Genomic DNA, 17,533 nt, shown 5'->3' with positions numbered 1-17,533 from the left:
ATAAAAACTAGCAGACAATGCTTTATCTATTTCAATATAAACAGCTAGAAAAAATCAGGAGCAGATCTTTAAAATTTTCAAATACCTGTGTTTTCTACCTTGTTACAAATTGACCCAAATTAATTATTTGTCTAGGTTGAATGTTTAAGATTCATTAAACTTTTTGGAGACTTTATCTCCTTCTTTCATATTACTCTAAGAAGCACAAGTTTAAGAAATGGCAGCCTCATTTCCCATATTTATTTATTTTTACTTAGGGAAGAAATCATACAATCTCCATAACCCACTCTCTATTAAATTGCGCTATTTAACTTTAAAAAATGTAGGATTCATAGATGAAAACAGCCTCATCTCTCACACTTATTTATTTTTGCCTATGGAAAAAATCATGCCTCTATAACCCACTCTCTATTAAATGGCTCTATTTAGCTTTAAAAATGTATGATCCATAGATGAAAATAACAAAAAGAAGAGAAACATCCAGATTCTAAAAGTCTCGCTTGCCATTTCAAAACTGCACGCCAGTTTCCTTTTATTAATTCAATGTTGACCAATTACGTGAAAGAGCAACAGTTTATAATACCTTCTTTTTGAAATTTTTCCAAGTCTTGATCTTCTTGATGAAGTCTGCCTTTCCTCCCTTTTGCACATAGATCCATTTTACTAAAAGTGATGAGTCCTCCACGCCGTCACTTCCTCCTGTAAAAACTTTAATTACGCTTGATTTCCGCCTCCTTTTTGTAACTGCATACAATGTCTCCATTTTGATTTCTTTCAACTCCTTTCCCAATGGATCTTTATCCACTTCTCTCAACTCCGTAGACATCACTGGGATCTCTTTACCACTCCGCTCATGTAAATGTTGAGTTTCACTGCATTTCAAAATAAAAGTTTCCACCCTGTCTTGTATCAACTCTGTCAGCAGACCGATTTCCTGCTTTAAGGAGAATATGGTAACCATAGCATCTTTTTTATCAAGTGCTTCAAGTTGAATCGCCATCTTCTCCACAGTATAACTCAGTCTGATAATCAAAGTTAAAAGTAACTCAAAGTCCCATAGTCTCTTTCTAAATCTCCTCCAGCCGTGTGCTTTTCTCTTACATTCCGGTTGTAATCATTTAAGTCCTGATCAGGTATCAAATCGATTTCTCTTGAGTGTATATTCAGCTTTTATTCAGACCGTATTGTAATAAAATCATGTTCTCATTATAGCTTGTTTAATTGTAAGCCAAATGCATTCAAATATCTATGTTCAATCCAATTTAAATTATTGAGAGTTCTTTGTCTTTTTGAAACCTCCCTTGCAGGAAAAAGGGGGGGGGGGATATCCTTCTCTTCCCCCCTTTTTTTAACAGTTCCAATTGGCATTATAGTAGAAGATCCAGTAGTCAGTAGTATTAAAAGAAAGACTTACCTGCATGGTAGTATTTCAATGATTAGGGTAGAAGTATGATGTATTAAAAGCTTGTTAGAAGGAGAAAGCAGTCAGGCATTCATCTCTTGCTGCCATCATGGTGACCGCAGCGGAGCATCGGGGCAGACAGGAGGAACAGGGACCAGCCGCCGCTGTTTCCCTGGTTCCTCTAAAGCCCTTTGGTGTCAGGAGATCCCTCCAGGGTCTCCCTCGAGATGCCACAGCTGTGGCACCCCTCCTACTACTTGGTTCGGGGAGCCACCGAAGACGAGCTCTGCGGACCCCACCGAGCTCAAGATGCCAAAACCTGGAAATCTCCCCACTATGGGTTTTATAACAGCAGGTATCTTGGGCGATAAGGAGGCAATGGTATGAGGGTTAAAGGGAAAGGTCTCTTTCCTTGCAAAGCATGTAGAATTCTTGGAGAGGATTGAAGTGGTGGCAGCCGCTAGTTCTGAGACGGAACACTCAGTTCTTTCTTTCTTTCTTTCTTTCTTTCTTTCTTTCTTTCTTTCTTTCTTTCTTTCTTTCTTTCTTTCTTTCTTTCTTTCTTTCTTTCTCTCTCTCTTTCTCTCTCTCTTTCTCTCTCTCTTTCTCTCTTTCTCTCTCTCTCTCTCTCTCTCCCCCTCCTTCCCTCCTTCTCTCCCTCCTTCCTTCCTTCCTTCCTTCCTTCCTTCCTTCCTTCCTTCCTTCCTTCCTTCCTTCCTTCCTTCCTTCCTTCCTTCCTTCCTTCCTTCCTTCCAAAACAATATACAAGAAGCGCAGTCAAATATTCACACAATCTTAACCCTTTCCCCCAGACAAAAAACTATAATAGCACATTGTGACGGACTCAGGAACTTAGCCTGAGTAGCTGGGGAACAGGCTTGCAGCTGTTGGCTGGAACGTTGCCCGAGCAATGAAAAAGTAGCAATATGAGGTTTGCTTAGTAGTGGAACACCTCAGGATTTGAGTCTTAGCTGGGGAGTCTTCGAGAGAAGTCTTCAGAGAGAAAGTCTGAAATGAAGACTGTGGGCTTAGGCCGGTCAGTTGTAAAGGCAACTGGACAAGGGGCTTAGATCAGCCAGTGAGGCTGGGCTCCTTGTGGGAGACAGAGCTAGGTTAAGCTGCTGTCTGAAAGAGAGAGTTTGAGGCCAGAAGGGAGAAAAACCAAGTCCTTCTTTGAAGGAAACTCTCTGAGGGAGATCTGCCAGCACATCAGGCAGTCTCCTGTGTACAAACTAAGATCACTAAAAGTCACACTAAAGGGGGAACTGAATTCTGGTGGTCAGCAGGGTTATCCAAGTCTCAGACCAGGAAACTAGTTAGGGTTGAGACGCATGAGGTACGAGTCCTGGGAGCTAGTGTGAGAGGGTCTGTGAGGGAGAATATACTGACACCAGTCAGGAGTTCTCTATGTGTGTGTGGAAGGAGTGATGGTCAGTTTGTTGTTTTTATAATTTTAAGTAGCCAAAGCCAGGGCTAAACAACTGAACTGTAGAGCATTCTGAGTGCCCAGAAGGCATAGCCTGCCTGAAGTAGAATCCAGTAGGATTCTGAAGCCTGCCTGTTTGTTATTTTAAAAGATCTTCTGCCAGTGTTATTTAGATATATATCTTACCTCAGCCTGACCAATCTCTGGGCATTGAGATTTGATTATCTGCCAGCTATCTGCCTGCCAACTGATTCTTTGTTATTGATTAGTTTTAATCAATATTATTTTTGATCCCTCTCCCTTGGCTTTTGTTATCTAATAAATATTTTTGTGGGTTTTGAATTTTAAAACTTTGGTGCCAATTTTTGAGAGTTCTGACAGGATTTCTGTGAGTGGGACTGAGGGAAGGTGACTGGGGAGAAATTTAAAGTGGTCACCCTTCCAAGTAGACTCTGACCGGGTTCCTCACACACATCTATATACCATTATCCTAGGATCAGATTCAGACACGTGAAGTTCAAGATATAGATACAGCAAGAAATAAATAAATAAAAGCTGCAAAATAAACTCCCTACATACAGAATACATATTGATGAGTTCAAAGGAGCTCAGCTTATAGAATGCAGGGAATGCACAGGGTGAATTAAATCCCCGGAAAAGGAAGGTGAAGGGGAAAGGGGGGAAACAAACAAACAAAAATATACACAATAAAGCCAAAATGCAATAGTAAAGGAATGTCACTGCTTTAAGTCCTTTCTGCTGCATTAACGCCTTTCAGAGGCACTCAAAGGACACAGTTAAGACTTAGGGCGTTTTCGCACAGAGCTTACCCCGGAGCGACGTCCCTCTTCACCGCGCAGCATCTGCGCGGATTTTGCACCAACTGCTCCGCAGAACCAGGAAGAGCCGCGAAGAGCTGCGGCTTTTGCGTCGCTAACGTAAACTGGTTTTTAGCGGTTTACATTTGCGACGCAAAAGGCTCGGCATTTCGCGGCTCTTCCTGGTTCTGCAGAGCAGTTGGTGCGCGGTGAAGAGGGACGTCGCTCCGGGGTAAGCTCTGTGAGAAAATGCCCTTAAAGGAGCTTTTTATGATACCTCTTTTGTTAGTTGGTGGAAATTTAAGATTAAGATTCTTCCACCTGTATGTGTTTCTTCAGAAATTATTCTGTACTTAGCAAATTCTGAAAATATCCATGCAAATTGCAAAACTGCAAGTTCTTTTTGGTAGGCTATAGCATATATATAAAACTTTGCTGGTCTGACCACTCTTATTTCTCCAATATGACTTTGACTTTTCTTTCCTCCTTGCAGCTGAGCTTTGATCTAGACCGTGAAGTTTACCCCATGGTGGTACTTGCTGTGGTGGATGAGGGAGAAGGTAAGCAAATGGCTTGTCTGCAAGTTGTCATTGTGTTCATATAGCACAGGTTCTGTTTACATAACCAGATTCTGAGAATGTATCAAGTACCCTGCTGGATAATATTTCTTAGGAAGGGATGTAGCATAGTGGCTTAAAGAATGACCTTTGATCCAGGAAACCTCTAATTTCGGTCTCTCATTTGTCATGAGCAGACCAGGTGTCCGTGAGCAAGACACACTCTCTCAGCCTACAATATTGTGTTATTGGTATTGACCTACCTTACATTGCTGTTGTAAGGATTACAACATGGTAATGCTTGTGAAACACTTTGCACACTGAAAGTGCTGTGTAAATGTTTATTAGGAGCAGCAGCATATAAATATACTATGAAAACCATCTCTAATGAGCTTCTGGTGAATGTTTTCATTGTTAAGAAGTTAGACACTTACACTTGAAGCACACCTGTGTCACCCTCCTTCACGAACACTTTCATCTGTACCTGTTTTCTTGTCTTACAGAACATATGGGTCACTGCCATGTTCTGTTGGCTACTTTTGAGAAGGTGAGTTTTTTCTTCCTGGAGATATCCTTGTCCAGGATGATTTTTACACTCTGTATATGGTTCTAGGCTTGTAGACGTGAACACAGAGCTTGTGGGGGAGCACTCTTTGATAACAAGATAGATTATTCATGGACTTACTTAAGCCCTCTTTACTTAGAATTAATTTACATGGGACAGTGGGTTTGATGGGATTGCTTTGTCACTATGGTCCTAAAATTAGAGCCTGCTGTTGAATCAGTATCTCTAGAGTTATCCCCTCTAGGAAAACATTGAATATGTGGAAGAAGATAGATAGATAGATAGATAGATGAATTTATTGTCATTGTTCTCAACAAAAAGAGAGCAACGAAATGAGGTGCTCTTCCACAAACATACCAACACATCCCAGTCTTCCAGTTTGCTTCAGCAATGTCTAGCCCTGGTCTTTGGACATGCAAGTCAGTGTTGGCCTCTTCATAGAAGGAGAAAGGAGGTGAAGCCTGACTGATGAAGCAAATCATGTCCAAGGAGTTGAGGGATGGAGCTCAGAACCATATACAGAAATGGAGAGCTTGCCCTGAGCAGCTGAAGCTATCTGGATGGCGGTATTTCTTGAACATTGACTGGGACCTCTGATACGTTGTAGTTATGTTATCTCTGAGTACAGACCTTCCTGTTGTGTTTCCTACTTATAGGGTTCAAGCATCTGAGGAAAGGCCATTAGTTTTCAAAAGGGTGTTCGGTCAAGCAGCAGCTATGATGTTGTTATACACCTGACAGAGTCAGTCAGAAACAGCTGATTATAATTAAGAATAAAGTTAGAGTCCAGTAGCACCAACAAAGTTTTATTCAAGGTATGAGCTTTCATGTGCACACACACTTAAACAGCAAGAACAAGCTAGGTTGTTCTTGCTGTTTGGCCTTTGCGTATGTCAAAACATCTCCATTAAGTGGTATGCTAATTTATGTTCACCTGTGTAGAAGACTCTGTCTATCTGAAGCGAGGGAATAGGGTGTGGCTAGATGCAGGGCCCTGCAGTGATTTTCTCCTACCAATGGGGGAGCCTAGGCATTTTACCAATCAGATGGGAGGGCTCTGTGATGGAATCAGATGGGAGGGCTCTGTGAGATGCGGAGTGTGTGTACCATCAGATATCCACCTTCTTGGATGTTTACGATCTTGCCAGACTGGGCCGTTAGGAATTGTTGGTGCACCACTGGATACTCATTTCCTCAGACATTTATGATCTTGCTGGACTGGGCTCTTAGGAGTTGCGATTTTAGTTGTGGCTCTGTGTTAATTTATTAGTAGGTTCCCCCTCTAAATTGTGTTTTATTAATTCTGTTTAGGAGATAATGAATCAATTAATTGAATGCTGATTGATTACATGATGGATTTGAACTGATTGGTTAATTGATTGGATTGCCTTTATACTGCTTTTCATAAATTAAATTGGGCTGTTAATTAGTGGATGGTTGGGACTAGATAGGAATTTAGGATGAATTTTCCCCTTGCTAATTGAATTGAATTTGTAATTCATTAGTATGGAATTTCATTAATCTGTATTATTTACTAATTCAACAGAATTAGATGGGGGGAGGTTTTTGGGGGGGGCGGAGAGGTTGCAATGTTAGTGTGTGGTGGCTGCATAACCTATTATGTTCACCTATGTACAAGATTTATGTTCACCTATGTACAAATTTATGTTCACCTATGTACAAGAATCTGTCTATCTGAAGCGAGGGAATAGGGCGTGGCTAGTTGCTGGATCTTAGTGATTTTCTCCTACCAATGGGGGAGCCTGGGCATTTTACCAATCAGATGGGAGGGCTCTGTGATGGAATCAGATGGGAGGGCTCTGTGAGATGCGGAGTGTGTGTACCATCAGATATCCACCTTCTTGGATGTTTACGATCTTGCCAGACTGGGCCGTTAGGAATTGTTGGTGCACCACTGGATGCTCATTTCCTCAGACATTTATGATCTTGCTGGACTGGGCTCTTAGGAGTTGCGATTTTAGTTGTGGCTCTGTGTTAATTTATTAGTCGGTTCCCCCTCTAAATTGTGTTTTATTAATTCTGTTTAGGAGATAATGAATCAATTAATTGAATGCTGATTGATTACATGATGGATTTGAACTGATTGGTTAATTGATTGGATTGCCTTTATACTGCTTTTCATAAATTAAATTGGGCTGTTACTTAGTGGATGGTTGGGACTAGATAGGAATTTAGGATGAATTTTCCCCTTGCTAATTGAATTGAATTTGTAATTCATTAGTATGGAATTTCATTAATCTGTATTATTTACTAATTCAACAGAATTAGATGGGGGGAGGTTTTTTGGGGGGGCGGAGAGGTTGCAATGTTAGTGTGTGGTGGCTGCATAACCTATTATGTTCACCTATGTACAAGATTTATGTTCACCTATGTACAAATTTATGTTGACCTATGTACAAGAATCTGTCTATCTGAAGCGAGGGAATAGGGCGTGGCTAGTTGCTGGATCTTAGTGATTTTCTCCTACCAATGGGGGAGCCTAGGCATTTTACCAATCAGATGGGAGGGCTCTGTGATGGAATCAGATGGGAGGGCTCTGTGAGATGCGGAGTGTGTGTACCATCAGATATCCACCTTCTTGGATGTTTACGATCTTGCCAGACTGGGCCGTTAGGAATTATTGGTGCACCACTGGATACTCATTTCCTCAGACATTTATGATCTTGCTGGACTGGGCTCTTAGGAGTTGCGATTTTAGTTGTGGATTTGTGTTAATTTATTAGTCGGTTTCCCCTCTAAATTGTGTTTTATTAATTCTGTTTAGGAGATAATGAATCAATTAATTGAATGCTGATTGATTACATGATGGATTTGAACTGATTGGTTAATTGATTGGATTGCCTTTATACTGCTTTTCATAAATTAAATTGGGCTGTTAATTAGTGGATGGTTGGGACTAGATAGGAATTTAGGATGAATTTTCCCCTTGCTAATTGAATTGAATTTGTAATTCATTAGTATGGAATTTCATTAATCTGTATTATTTACTAATTCAACAGAATTAGATGGGGGGAGGTTTTTTGGGGGGGCGGAGAGGTTGCAATGTTAGTGTGTGGTGGCTGCATAACCTATTTAATGTTGAGATGTCATCATTCTTGCCCTTAGCGTTGTAACTGTGCAAATTGTAAACGGTAGGTTTATCCTCCTGTGCTTTGTATGGTGCTGTGGGGCGGGGCAGGAGAGGAAACGGTTGAATATTGAGAACACCACTTCAGTTGCCAGCCCTGGGCTGGGTATCCCAGTTATGGAGGTATGGTGGTGGGAGGAGGTCTTGATATGGAAGGGGATGGAGATAAGGACATACTTTCTCCCTTGACCAAGACTCTGCAAGATTATCTTGCAGTTCAGTCAGTGGACCTGGCTGGCGTGACTGAGACCTGGGTCCAGGAGGGTGAATCAGTTACCCTGAAAGAGCTTGCCCCACCAAGTTTCTCGGTCTTGCATCAGTCCTAAAGAGGTCCAGCTGTCCTCAATGAGGGCCAGGACTTTTTCAGTCCTGGCCCCGAACTGGTGGAATGCTCTGCCGGAAGATACAAGGGCCCTGCAGGATCTTCTACAATTCTACTGGGCCAGTAAAGCAGAGATGTTCCACCTGAGGACAGCGACTGTTGCCAGGTAGGCACCCCTCCCTCTTAAGGGGGGATTCCCTGCTCCCGATGTCTAGAAAGCAGAAGAAGAAGAAGAAGAAGATATTGGATTTATATCCCGCCCTCCACTCCGAAGAGTCTCAGAGCGGCTCACAATCTCCTTTACCTTCCTCCCCCACAACAGACACCCTGTGAGGTGGGTGGGGCTGGAGAGGGCTCTCACAGCAGCTGCCCTTTCAAGGACAACCTCTGCCAGAGCTATGGCTGACCCAAGGCCATTCCAGCAGGTGCAAGTGGAGGAGTGGGGAATCAAACCCGGTTCTCCCAGATAAGAGTCCGCACACTTAACCACTACACCAAACTGGCTCTCAGAACTGTAGCATGTTATAAAGGATACCATTGGGTTGCGATTTGTTTTAATTAACTGGTTCTATTGGTTTTATATGGATTTTTGCTGTTGTACATTGCCTAGAGCCTAGCATCGGCCGGGATGAGGTGGTTCATAAATTTAATAAATAATAATAATAATAATATTTATATGAACATTAGCTCCTGTTTTAATGTATCTGAGGAGAAGTGTGCATGCACGCAAAAGTTCATACTTGAATAAAACTTGGTTGCTCTCAAAGGTGCCAATGGACTTTGTTCTACTGCTTCAGACCAAGATGGCTGCCCAAGAATGTTGGCACTTAAATAATTGACCTTTATATTGACCCCTGAGTAGCTGTTCATGTCTGTATATGTGTTTCAAACAAACACAAAAATAATTACATCACTTAACAATGAGATAAATATGAACTCCAGAGTGCTTTGAACTGTAGCTATCTTTTATAAGAACTAGAATGGTAAAAAATATAAAATTAAAACGCTAACTAAATGTAGGGGACTAAGTTAAAGGCAGAGTGATTCCTGGACGATTCTGAAGAATAAGGTGGACCTTGAATTGGATTGTAAATTGGAACTAAATAGTGTCCTCTTGTGCAGATAATGGCTTCTTTCAAACAGTTATGCTTTGGAAGAATTATGTTTCCACAGTTTTTTTCTTTAAAATCTCTTTCGAGCAATAACAATATTGATACTCTCATCAGATCTCTTTCCTCCCCCCTCCTCCCCAGCATGCTGATGGAAGCTTTTGTGTAAAACCCCTAAAGCAGAAGCAAGTGGTGAGTATTATGTGTTCGGGGCTGTTCAGTTCAGGTATATCTTTTGTTACCCTTCCTGGGATGGTAAACTGTGACACCAGTGTAAGGAAGGGGGTGCTCAGTGATAACTCTGGAAGGTGGACTCTATGTTCTTTCTGGTCAGTTTCTCTCTTCAATAGCCTATTACAGTGAGCCTTAGAAAAAGAGAAGGCAAGCTTGTGGAGAATGGTGACTCAAGCCAAGGATAGTTTTAGTTAGTTTAGGTACCATACCCTACATGTAATGGAGGAATTCTCGTAGCTAGAGCCACGCTGGCAGTTCTCACAATGTGTGTGTACTCGGGTAGGCTGAAAGTCATCTTCTGATGCAGGAAGGATAGCTCAGGAAGAAGAAAATTGTTTGCTAGTGAAGCTGTTGTAGCCTGTGTTCCTGGAGATGTCTATATTCCAGCTTCTGTTTTCTACTACAACTTGTATTTATTATTTTTCACAGGTGGATGGTGTAAGCTACTTGCTTCAGGAAATCTATGGAATAGAAAACAAATACAACACACAAGATTCCAAGGTAATTTGGTTCCAAGTGTCCAAGAATTTGAAGTTACAGGTTAAACTATGTAGGCCCAACAAGGTTTTTTTTAATAAATGAAAATCCAAGAGGCTGCAGTTTTGATTGGTTGGCACTTTGTGCTTTGCCTGATGGCCCCTTTCCCCACTCAGGATCCCCCTAATTTCACTACCCCTTAGTTCTGGATACGCATATGATTATAATGATGACTCCGTGTGAGGGAAGCAGCTGGGAGAGATTATGCTGAGCAGAAAAACAGCCGGCAGAGAGAGCATTAAGAATCTATTCCCTACCTCACTTCTCTATACAAAATAGAGTTGCTATCTCTGGTTTGAGAAATAACTGGAGAATTTGAGGGTGGGGCCTGAGGAGGGCAGTATTTGGGGAGGGACTTCAATGGTGTATAATGCCATAGAGTCCACCTTTCAAAGTTATCATTTTCTCCAGGTGAACGGATCTCTATCACCTGAAGGTCAGTTGTAATCCCAGGAGATCTCTAGCTACCACCTGGAGGTTGGCAACCATAATATCAAATCATATACTCCAGAGATTGCTTTGATTTAACAAAAAAAAATTGTCAGGAGGCTTTTTTATGCACATTTGTGTTCAAGTGACAGAGAGAAAGGGTTAGTGTTTGCCAGCCATCTCAAGATTATTTTCCTGTGTTTTGCTCTTATGTGTGTATATGGCATACTTCATGGATACATGTGTATGCTACATGCAAGTCTATGTGAATGAGACCCACTTTCCAGTTAGAGTTCAAATCTCCAGTCTTTAGAAATTACTCAAAACAAAATTGCATGCTGGCTGTTAGTTGTTCCGCCCAGACCTCATTTTGGGCAAGAGCTCACAGGAGTGGACCTCCGGAACCTGTAAATTTTATTGTGCTTTTTCTTTCTTACCCCCCCCCCCCCCCTAATAATTGCTTCAGGGCTCCATTGTTCAAACCCCTGGGAGAATTTTGCTGAACTTTTAAGATTTGACAAACTTTCTAATATTCCCCCCCCCCCCACAAAAAAATGGGGAAATAACCAAAACATATAAAGCGGGCAGATGGGAATCTTCATCATGCCACTGTGGCCACATAGGAGAAAGTCATTTAAAAAGTATGATGGGAGTGAGATTATATTATAAATTCAAGAAGCATTTTAAGCATTTGAGGAAGACTCAACATGGGTTCTGTAAGGGAAGATCTTGTCTCACTAACGTGTTAGAGTTCTTTGAGGGGCTGAACAAACATGTGGACAAAGGAGACCCAATAGATGTTGTTTACCTTGACTTCCAGAAAGCTTTTGATAAAGTTCCTCATCAAAGGCTCCTTAGTAAGCTCGAGAGTCATGGGGTAAAAGGACAAGTCCTCTTGTGGATCAGAAACTGGCTAATTAATAGGAATTTACCACTCATAGTCTTGGAAGGCCATTTTAATGGAATCCCATATAGGAAAACAGTCTGCTCCTGTGATCAAAAGTCTATTGAGGCTCCGTCCCATGCCACATTCCAATGTCCAAGATATGAAGCTGAACATGGTAGATTTTTGTGGACTATAATATCCCACTTCCCAGGAAGGGACGGTCAGGAGAAATTAGTCATATTAGAGTGTGTGGCTCTGGTCCTTAGTGATGATCTTCTTCCAGCAAAAGACATAAGAAGATGAAGAAGATATTGGATTTATATCCCACCCTCCACTCCAAAGAGTCTCAGAGTGGCTCACAATCTCCTTTATCTCCCCGCCCCCACAACAGGCACCCTATGAGGTAGATGAAGATATTGGATTTATATCCCACCCTCCACTCCGAAGAGTCTCAGAGCGGCTCACAATCTCCTTTACCTTCCTCCCCCACGACAGAAACCCTGTGAGGTAGATGAAGATATTGGATTTATATCCCGCCCTCCACTCCAAAGAGTCTCAGAGCGGCTCACAATCTCCTTTCCCTTCCTCCCCCACAACAGACACCCTGTGAGGTAGATGAAGATATTGGATTTATATCCCGCCCTCCACTCTGAAGAGTCTCAGAGCAGCTCACAATCTCCTTTCCCTTCCTCCCCCACAACAGACACCCTGTGAGGTGGGTGGGGCTGGAGAGGGCTCTCACAGCAGCTGCCCTTTCAAGGACAACCCTCTGCCAGAGCTATGGCTGACCCAAGGCCATTCCAGCAGGTGCAAGTGGAGGAGTGGGGAATCAAACCCGGTTCTCCCAGAGAAGAGTCCGCGCACTTAACCACTACCCCAAACTGGCTCTCCATACCTAAAGACCTAGGATAATGTGGTCTAGAATAAAGCAAGCAAATTAAACAACTTGTTCTGAAATAAGCAGCTTTTCTGTCCAGGGTCTCACCTTCCTATATGTTAACCGCAGTGGGTACATATAGTAAAAAAGATTACATAACTAAATATGACCTTGTGATGCTATTAACTACATACTGATACTTTTCAGGTTTTACTGCTTCTGTTCCCCCACACAAAACGCCCCCCCCCCCCCTGTTTCGGTAAGTGAGCTGGCATTTTTCTTTGGTTTCCTATGCAGGTGGCAGAGGATGAGGTGAGCGACAATAGTGCAGAGTGTGTGGTTTGCCTTTCAGATGTCCGGGATACCCTGATCTTACCATGCCGCCATCTTTGCCTCTGCAACACATGTGCTGACACCCTGCGTTATCAAGCCAACAACTGCCCCATCTGCAGGTTGCGTAAGTCCTTGTCTTCTTTTATACTTTGACGTTAACTAAAGTAAGTTGTCTTCAATTCTCAGGAATTTTGGTGGTTCACCCTGTTTGATCCTTTACTTTTTGGCGATTTAGAGGTAAAGGCAGAATTCATGGTTAAGTATCACTGCTTACCTTTAGAGGTAAAAAACTTCAAGAAGGCCTCTCTAAAGATCTGGCCAGGTTATTTTCTGATCTTGATCAGCTTAGCACAAAATGTTCATGAAGAGAACCCTTTAAAGACAATGCCATTTTAATACCTTTTCAGTGTTTTGTAGGACGGTTGATTCTCTCTTTCCCTCTGCCCCTTTTCTTTGTCTTGCAGCATTTCGAGCCTTGCTGCAGATCCGAGCTATGAGGAAAAAACTTGGACCCCTTTCCCCTACCAGCTTCAACCCTGTCATCGCATCCCAGACATCTGATTCGGAAGAACACTCGGTTAGTATTGAAGTGGCAACGGTTCAAATGCTGGCTTTGTCCTCTGCCCCTGCTAATTTGATCTCCTGGACTGTGAAATGGCTTCTGGGTTTGTTGCAGTCTCAAATGTTAGGGTTAAAAGCATCCCTGATGTAGTTGTATAGAAACTGTTATAGGCCAGTGCCCAGAACCGCTGACTAGAGCGGAGATATACCGCTGGGACAAAGGTAGCAACAGCATCACTGTCAGGGGTACAGGAAATTCAAAACTGTCAAAACACATTGGAAATGTTTAAACACAAGTCAGGGTCAATTCCCATTTTCTGCAGCCAGCCTACTTGCTATGCCTCTCACCTTCTTGCACGCCTCTCACCTTCTCCCAGGCCTCAGTTGTGCTGTAGAAGTCTTATGGGGTTCCCTTGTTGTTTGGGTAGAGAACTGGCCCTGGGTTTGGAGCAAAATGGCAGTCCAACATACATGGGGAGGGACATTGGCTCAGTGGTGGAGCATCTGCTTGGGAAGCAGAAGGTCCCAGGTTCAATCCCCGGCATCTCCAACTAAAAAGGGTCCAGGCAAGTAGGCGTGAAAAACCTCTGCTTGAGACCCTGGAGAGCTGCTGCCAGTCTGAGGAGACAAAACTGACTTTGATAGGAGGTACAGTAGCTCAGTGGTAGAGCATCTGCTTGGGAAGCAGAAGGTCCCAGGTTCAATCCCCGGCATCTCCAACAGAAAAGGGTCCAGGCAAATAGGTATGAAAAACCTCAGCTTGAGACCCTGGAGAGCCGCTGCCAGTCTGAGTAGACAATACTGACTTTGATGGACCAAAGGTCTGATTCAGTATAAGGCAGCTTCATATGTTCATATGTATACAGTGGTGTTTGCAAAGTGTAGAAAAGGAAGGAACGTTTGTGAACATTCAGTGGTATTTGCCAGGAAGAGCTGATTGGCTGTGCACCCCTTACCCTGCATATATTTTTGCAGGTTTACAAGCACAGTGGAGAAGGGAAAGAGAAGCACTATTGATTAATATCCATGGAATGGAGAAACAAATAGCCTGAATATGCTACATTATCAAAAACGGCTCACTCAGTTCTAGGATAGCATTAATGAACAATAGTTTCAAGAGAGAAAAAAAGAAAGTAGTACTTCACATTGAGATCAATTAACCTGTGAAACTCAAGGCTAGTTCACAAATTATATGAAGTCCACTTGGCTACCACAAGGACTCCGGATCAGATGGGAGCTTGGGAGTTCCACACTGGAATTCAGTTCCCAGTTATGTGGATACCCTTTGCATCTCCCAGAGACATTCCAGGTTGGGATGGCAGCACAGGGGCAGGATTTAAGCATCTTCTTCCCATGTCTTCCATGTCGGGGAGGGACGGTGGCTCAGTAATAGAGCATCTGCTTGGGAAGCAGAAGGTCCCAGGTTCAATCCCCGGCATCTCCAACTAAAAAGGGTCCAGGCAAATAGGTGTGAAAAACCTCAGCTTGAGACCCTGGAGAGCCGCTGCCAGTCTGAGAAGACAATACTGACTTTGATGGACCAAGGGTCTGATTCAGTATAAGGCAGCTTCATATGTTCATATGTCTCACAGTCCACAATCCTGAACACCTGGTAACTGACTTCCCAGCACAGAACTTCAGTGCACATTTGTTGACAGGTGTCTATCATGTGACCAACCCTTAAGATAAAATAAATAGTTTTAGGTGGGGATTAGATGGATACACAGAGGACAGGTCTGTCAACTGCTGTTGGTTAATGCACTTTCCATGTTCAGAGGTATGTCATTAATAGTGTTGAGAGGCAATAGAAAGTGTGTGCTGTTGCCTTCATAGCCAGCTGCTGGACTTCTTGGAAGCTTGTGACTGGCCATTGCAGGAAACAGGATGCTGGATTAGTGGACCTTTGATCAAATCTAATCTTACATTCTTATATTAAGGTAAAGGTACAAAAGTAATTCCATAGTAACAACTTTGTTCAGGTTTAGAGCTTGTTTAGCACTTTACTGGCAAAATAAAGTGCATGATCTACCAGTATGGGTCTTGTACTGAAATTATTGAAACATGTCATTCATCATGTGTAATTTTTGGACATTAATAGAACATATGCTTCAGTTAGGGGGGCAACAGAGAATGATTAGAACAGCAGCAAGGTGACTTTCCTATAGATGTCCAGTGGTGTAGCAGAAGACTCCAGTTAGAATCAAGCAATATAAATACACAAAAATATGTTCCATTAACCATGAATAGGAAGAGTCTAGAAATTCAGAAGGCTCTGCGGCAGTGAGGGACTTAGGGTTCTGGCTGTGTCTTGCAAGAGGTCTGGGTTCTAACCCAAGAATGTATTAGGGTTTGTAGAATCTTTCGGGATCAAGTGCCGTGTTCTACTGGAGAAAGTTTTTCTTCCAGACGTTTCGTTCTCAGCTGCGGAGAACATCCTCAGTGGCGTTGCAGCCGGAGCACTCAATGCACAGCAGCCAAGAAGGTCAGAGCGCCTGCTCCGGCTGCAACGCCACTGAGGATGTTCTCCACAGCTGAGAACGAAACATCTGGAAGAAAAACTTTCTCCAGTAGAACACGGCACTTGATCCCGAAAGATTCTACAAACCCTAATGATGTTACCAGCCGTGAAAACCTGAAATACAAGAATGTATTCATAGATTTGTCTTCTGCAAGCCTACATGTCCAGAATTTTGTGCAGATTTTCCTATACAGAAGAGAGATTCCTCAATATTTAAGGCCTAATTCACACAAACAGCAGATGAGGGGCTTTCTAGATTGTACCGCTTCTGACTGCAGTTGTGGGGAAATATTCTTATATGTGTTTCTTTTTTAAAAAAAAATGTTTTAGTTGGAAAATTAAGTGCTCGTGAAGGAATTTCTTGCCTGTTAAATTAGTTTTGTGTATGCCTGGATTTTTCTTCATGGGAAAGCTTTCAGCTATGTGATCTCTTCCCTCCCCTTAATGCAGTCTGAAGAGATACATTCCAGATACAACTTCACCACCTCATCTGTGGGTATGAGTAAACTTGGCCTCAGGTTTCATGCTAAGGGCAAGAGCATGTGTTTTGCCCTAATGGTTGTGGAAATTTTGTTTGAACATGCAAGCTGTGTCTGGGAGAAAATGTGTATGTTTCCATGTTTGTTGTGTGTGTGTGTGTGTGTATATGTGTAGCTTCTTGTGCCCTGCATGGCTGTGGCCCCCCAATGGCATTTCACTACTACTAAAGTCCTGCACCTCTCCTTCAGAGATTTCAGGCTAAGTGAAACCTAAAATACGTTCTCTGAACAAAGCACGTAACTTAAGCAACTCTGATAGAGGAATTGCTTTTTTCACAATAGTATCAGCCTCTGGCCTTCATGTACAAGTCAGAATTTTTGGAGGGGAATTGAAGCTTTCTGATCTGTTTCAAGCTCCCTTGTTAAACCATGTTTGCTACTGCCAAAAGTGTCCTTCTCATACCCATCTCTGGTTCCTCTAGTCTTCAGAGAATATCCCTCCTGGCTATGAGGTGGTCTCCCTCCTGGAAGCCCTTAATGGGCCTCTGACTCCATCCCCAGCGGCCCTTCCACTCCACGTTCTTGGGGACAGCCACGTTTCGGGCATGCTGTCTTCATATGGCAGTGACAGCCACCTGCCTCCTATGAGGACACTATCTCCCCTTGACCGTTTGTCGGATTGTGGCGGCCAAGGACTCAAGCTGAAGAAAAGCCTTTCCAAGTAAGTGACCTGCAAGTCTCTCCCTCCCGCACTGCTATGGCTGACCTGCAAACTTGCAATGGCTAGGCTACAAGCGGCTGGCATCCCTTCTCTTTGAGTTATGTTTACTCTCTGATGTAACTAACTGCCTTTCATATAGACCTAGCTAATTATGCAAGGGCACTTGTGTCTTTTTGGTGGCTTTCAGCATTTTATGGCTTTTGCTTTCCAACATGACTTGTGTTAGTAGGCTGAGGGATTGCCTTCCTTTGCCCAGGTCAGTCTCCCAGAATTCCTCAGTACTACATGAAGAAGATGATGAAAAGTCCTGTAGTGAATCTGAAATCAGGATCTCCAGGAGAAAGTCTCCTCGTCGTCATGAAGAGGTGATGTTTCTTTAAAATGGTTTGGGGGTCTCTTTTGAACACCATCTCAGTTTCTTCTGTACTTTTTCTTCCTGAGGATGAAGGCTGTATTCAGACGACAAGATAATTCATGGTGCATAAACTGCGGATCAATCAAACGCCAGTTAGTTGTAACTGTTAAATGCAGATAATCCAAGAAATTGAGGCTTATGGGCTGACTCTGAACCAGCATTTCAAACTAGGGTTTATACTAATTGTGGTTTGTTG

The 17,533-nt window shown here is 42.7% G+C and overlaps 1 protein-coding gene across 4 annotated transcripts in view; it reads left to right on the top strand.

The window, feature by feature from the left end:
* The window catches only part of RNF157 (ring finger protein 157), a 167,577-nt gene that overhangs the window by 114,476 nt on the left and 35,568 nt on the right, over nucleotides 1-17,533 (top strand). For 3 of the 4 annotated variants that reach the window (XM_060252946.1, XM_060252949.1, XM_060252948.1), the window contains exons 6-14: nucleotides 4,140-4,206; nucleotides 4,707-4,750; nucleotides 9,492-9,539; nucleotides 10,011-10,082; nucleotides 12,608-12,767; nucleotides 13,108-13,220; nucleotides 16,173-16,214; nucleotides 16,684-16,922; nucleotides 17,179-17,287. In XM_060252946.1, the coding sequence (XP_060108929.1) occupies nucleotides 4,140-4,206; nucleotides 4,707-4,750; nucleotides 9,492-9,539; nucleotides 10,011-10,082; nucleotides 12,608-12,767; nucleotides 13,108-13,220; nucleotides 16,173-16,214; nucleotides 16,684-16,922; nucleotides 17,179-17,287 (894 nt within the window). The remainder of the gene's footprint in view (nucleotides 1-4,139; nucleotides 4,207-4,706; nucleotides 4,751-9,491; nucleotides 9,540-10,010; nucleotides 10,083-12,607; nucleotides 12,768-13,107; nucleotides 13,221-16,172; nucleotides 16,215-16,683; nucleotides 16,923-17,178; nucleotides 17,288-17,533) is intronic. The other variant, XM_060252947.1, reaches the window with a different exon arrangement.

The sequence above is a fragment of the Heteronotia binoei genome, chromosome 13 (genome assembly GCF_032191835.1).
Source record: "Heteronotia binoei isolate CCM8104 ecotype False Entrance Well chromosome 13, APGP_CSIRO_Hbin_v1, whole genome shotgun sequence".
NCBI classification, from domain to species: Eukaryota; Metazoa; Chordata; class Lepidosauria; order Squamata; family Gekkonidae; genus Heteronotia; species Heteronotia binoei.
Note: the sequence above shows the minus strand (reverse complement) of the source record. Positions and strands in the feature narration are given on the sequence as shown.